Source organism: Dendrobates tinctorius, unplaced genomic scaffold (genome assembly GCF_039654945.1).
Source record: "Dendrobates tinctorius isolate UK_male_01 unplaced genomic scaffold, ASM3965494v1 ptg000073l, whole genome shotgun sequence".
Taxonomy (NCBI): domain Eukaryota; kingdom Metazoa; phylum Chordata; class Amphibia; order Anura; family Dendrobatidae; genus Dendrobates; species Dendrobates tinctorius.
Genome location: NW_027361741.1, coordinates 18,737,714 through 18,740,942, shown reverse-complemented (window position 1 = coordinate 18,740,942; position 3,229 = coordinate 18,737,714). Strand labels below are relative to the sequence as shown.

Sequence of the window (3,229 nt, the reverse complement as noted above, 5' to 3'; positions counted from 1 at the left end):
GGAAGAACCGATTATACAAGTCCAAATAAGTAATTAAAATTATACAGCTTTATTAGTCAAAATACATTAAAACATCTGGGGTGAGGGGAGAAAGGAACTGGTAGCAAAAGCGGATGCAATTCCAAAGCAGCACTCACAGAAAAATATGTGATACTTGATGAATGATTACTGTAAGTAATAAACATAAGCAAAAAAGTATAAAACCAAATGAGAAAAGGAATATATTAAAGTGCAGATGTGCTGTGGTTTACATTATTATAATAATATCCACACACTGTTTGTTGACCAAAAGGACATATCACTGCATTCTGGTCATTGTATAGGTAGATTAGGTGCTTTGAAAAAAGTGCTTGTGCCAGTGCATATATGGTAAGTCCAATGTCACAAAGGGGACATTATAAGAAAAACATACATAGTATATAAAATAAGGATTGCCCGCATGCTATACCCAATGATATACAGTATATAGCATTAGCCCCTTGGTGGACTGTACCTGTATAGCAGATAAGAGTGAGTGTGTTGATGGAGAGTCTTCCCCAACGCGCATTTCGGCATCTGCCTTCTTCAGGGGGTGTTCACATTATGACTCTTGTGAATGAATACGTGGGCCCATAATAAACTCATAAGCATTGATTGCATTTTCCCACATAAAGTATGTTCCATACAACACAGATTTGTAAAATTAAGCAGAAATGTTAATAGTAACTTATATGATTTAATGTATTCTATTAGACAAACTTTTGCCATTGTTTGTGATTATTAGTTTTCTATATTTCAGCTATTTCCAAATCAATGAAAATACTTTTTGTAAACAGGAGCATTGTAAATGAATTCATCCTTGTTGGATTTTCCATCTCATCATACTACATTCCGTTAATTTTCTTTCTATTTTTAATGTCTTATTTAATCACCATGATGGGAAATATTTTCATTCTTGTATTCTATTTCAGCTATGAGAGTCTTCAGAAACCAATGTATTTCTTTATCTGTAACTTAGCCATTTTAGACATCATTTTCATTAACACTATTGTGCCAATTCTCTTAAAGGGGGTTGTCAATGAAATAAATCAGTTATCAGTGGCTGGCTGTCTAACACAGAGTTATTTGTACTTTTTGGTGGGCACAACTCAGTTTTTCTTGCTTGATGCCATGTGTGTTGACCGATATTTAGCCATATGTCATCCACTGCGTTATCCTGCTATAATGCATAGAAAAACATGTGCTTGGCTTGTTACAGGAGCATGGATAGCTTCTTTTGTAACCAACCTTATTCCTACAATTCTCATTATGAAACTTTCATACTGCAATGAGGAGATAAATCATTTCTTCTGTGACGTAGGGCCACTTATACGGAATGCATGCACTGATACCACTTTTCTTCAACGTTTGATGTTCATTAGCTCTTGTGCATTACTTTTTTCACTTTTTGTTGCCACAATATCATATTCTTTTATCGTGTTAGCCATTTTAAAAATTAAATCGGCACAAGGACGAAAAAGAGCGTTTTCTACCTGTTCTTCACATGCACTGGTTGTTACTATTTTCTTTGGGAGCTGCATTTTCATGTATGTAAAGCCTAATCAACATAGGGAAACAGATGAGTATGATAAAAAAGTGGCTATTCTCAACACGGTTGTGGTTCCTTTAATTAATCCTTATATTTATACTTTGAGGAACAAGATAGTAAGAAATATAATCAAAGGAAGGTGGAAACAGATAACACATTTTGTGTAGTGTTAAGGCTAACTTTTCATATTAGAATTGAGCAAAAATATTTGCAGGACTCTAGTCAAGAGGCAACATTCATAGTCCATGACTGCCTCCCCAGAGCCCAGCAAACCTCCTCCTAACTTCCAGTATCTCCATTGCCTCTTCTTATTTGCAGGCACTGAGCAACATCATAGTTGCAGTGTGATGTTTGCAAGTCTCTCTAGGCCATCTGATCAGAAGAGGCACCAGGGATACTTTCTCGCTTCCACCTGGAGGTTCGCAGGGCTTTGGTCTAGAGGCCTCATACTACTACCAAGGCTGCTGGACCATGATGCTTCAAATATTTTTGCTCAACTCTATCCCATATACAGGGTGGGCCATTTTTATGAATACATCTAAATAAAATGGGAATGGTTGGTGACCCAGATCGGCGAGATGAATTTGCAGAATGGGCAAAACAAAAATTGGAACACGACCCTCAGTTTATACAGAACATTATGTTCAATGATGAGGCAAACTTTTTTGGGTGGGCCATTAATATGGATACACCTAAATAAAATGGGAATGGTGACAGTTTTATTGCATAGGGTGTCTTGCATTGAAATCTGCTGCAATGACCCAGTTACTGTGTTCACCAGACATCAACACAATTTCTATCTGCTCCTCACGTGTTAACCTCTGCGACATGTCAATGGCTGTAAACAAAGAGAAATTTGTAAATAACTCATGAAAGAATAAAGTTACGTTAAAACCAAGCACATCATTGCTTTTTTTGTGAAATTCTCAATAGGTTTGATGTGTCCCATGACCCTCTTCCCATTGAAAAAAATAAAGTTGGATCCAAAATGGCCAACTTCAATATGGCCACCATGGTCACTACCCATCTTGAAAAGTTTTCCCCCTCTATTATACTAATGTGACACAAACAGGAAGTTGATATCACCAACCATTCCCATTTTATTTAGGTGCATCCATATAGATGGCCCACCCTGTACTTTACATAATGTTTACAGGTTCAGCTAAACATCTATTTTGTTTAGAGGCCTCCTGACTCAGAGTGGATGTGGTTTTATATTAATAAATTAAAAATGAGAAAAAAGCCAGCTCACCACTGATTAGTAACAGGTGCTCGGAACTCCCTCCTGGTCACACGTGGAAATCCAATAAAAAAAAAAACAGCAATGTTCCAGCTTCTTAAAAATTTACAATCCTTTAATGAAAAATAGCGACGCGTTACGATTAGTGTTGAGCGATACCATCCGATACCCTAAAATATCGGATCGGATGGTATCGGCCCGATACGAAAAAAGTATCGGGTATCGCCGATTCCGATACCGGAAGTCCCATTCAAGTCTATGGGACTTCCGGTATCGGAATAAGAAAAACCCTTTTCTGTCCTTGTACAGCCTCTCGGGGGGGGGGTGTACGGACCTTCCGGGGGTCTGTGCCGACTGCCCGGGGGTCTTTGCGGACTGCAGGGGGTCTGTACCGGCCTGCCGGTGGTCTGTACTGACTGTCC

The 3,229-nt window shown here is 38.3% G+C and overlaps 1 protein-coding gene across 1 annotated transcript; it reads left to right on the top strand.

Moving 5' to 3' along the window:
* Positions 1–912: 912 nt before the first annotated feature.
* Positions 913–1,734, top strand: LOC141096286 (olfactory receptor 6M1-like). The gene has a single exon (XM_073582827.1). It carries the CDS (start codon positions 913–915, stop codon positions 1,732–1,734), a length of 822 nt encoding a protein of 273 aa, XP_073438928.1.
* Positions 1,735–3,229: the final 1,495 nt, after the last annotated feature.

What these genes read in the sequence shown, in the direction of transcription:
- LOC141096286 (XM_073582827.1), top strand. Translation starts at nt 913, where the DNA reads ATGATGGGAAATATTTTCATTCTTGTATTCTATTTCAGCTATGAGAGT.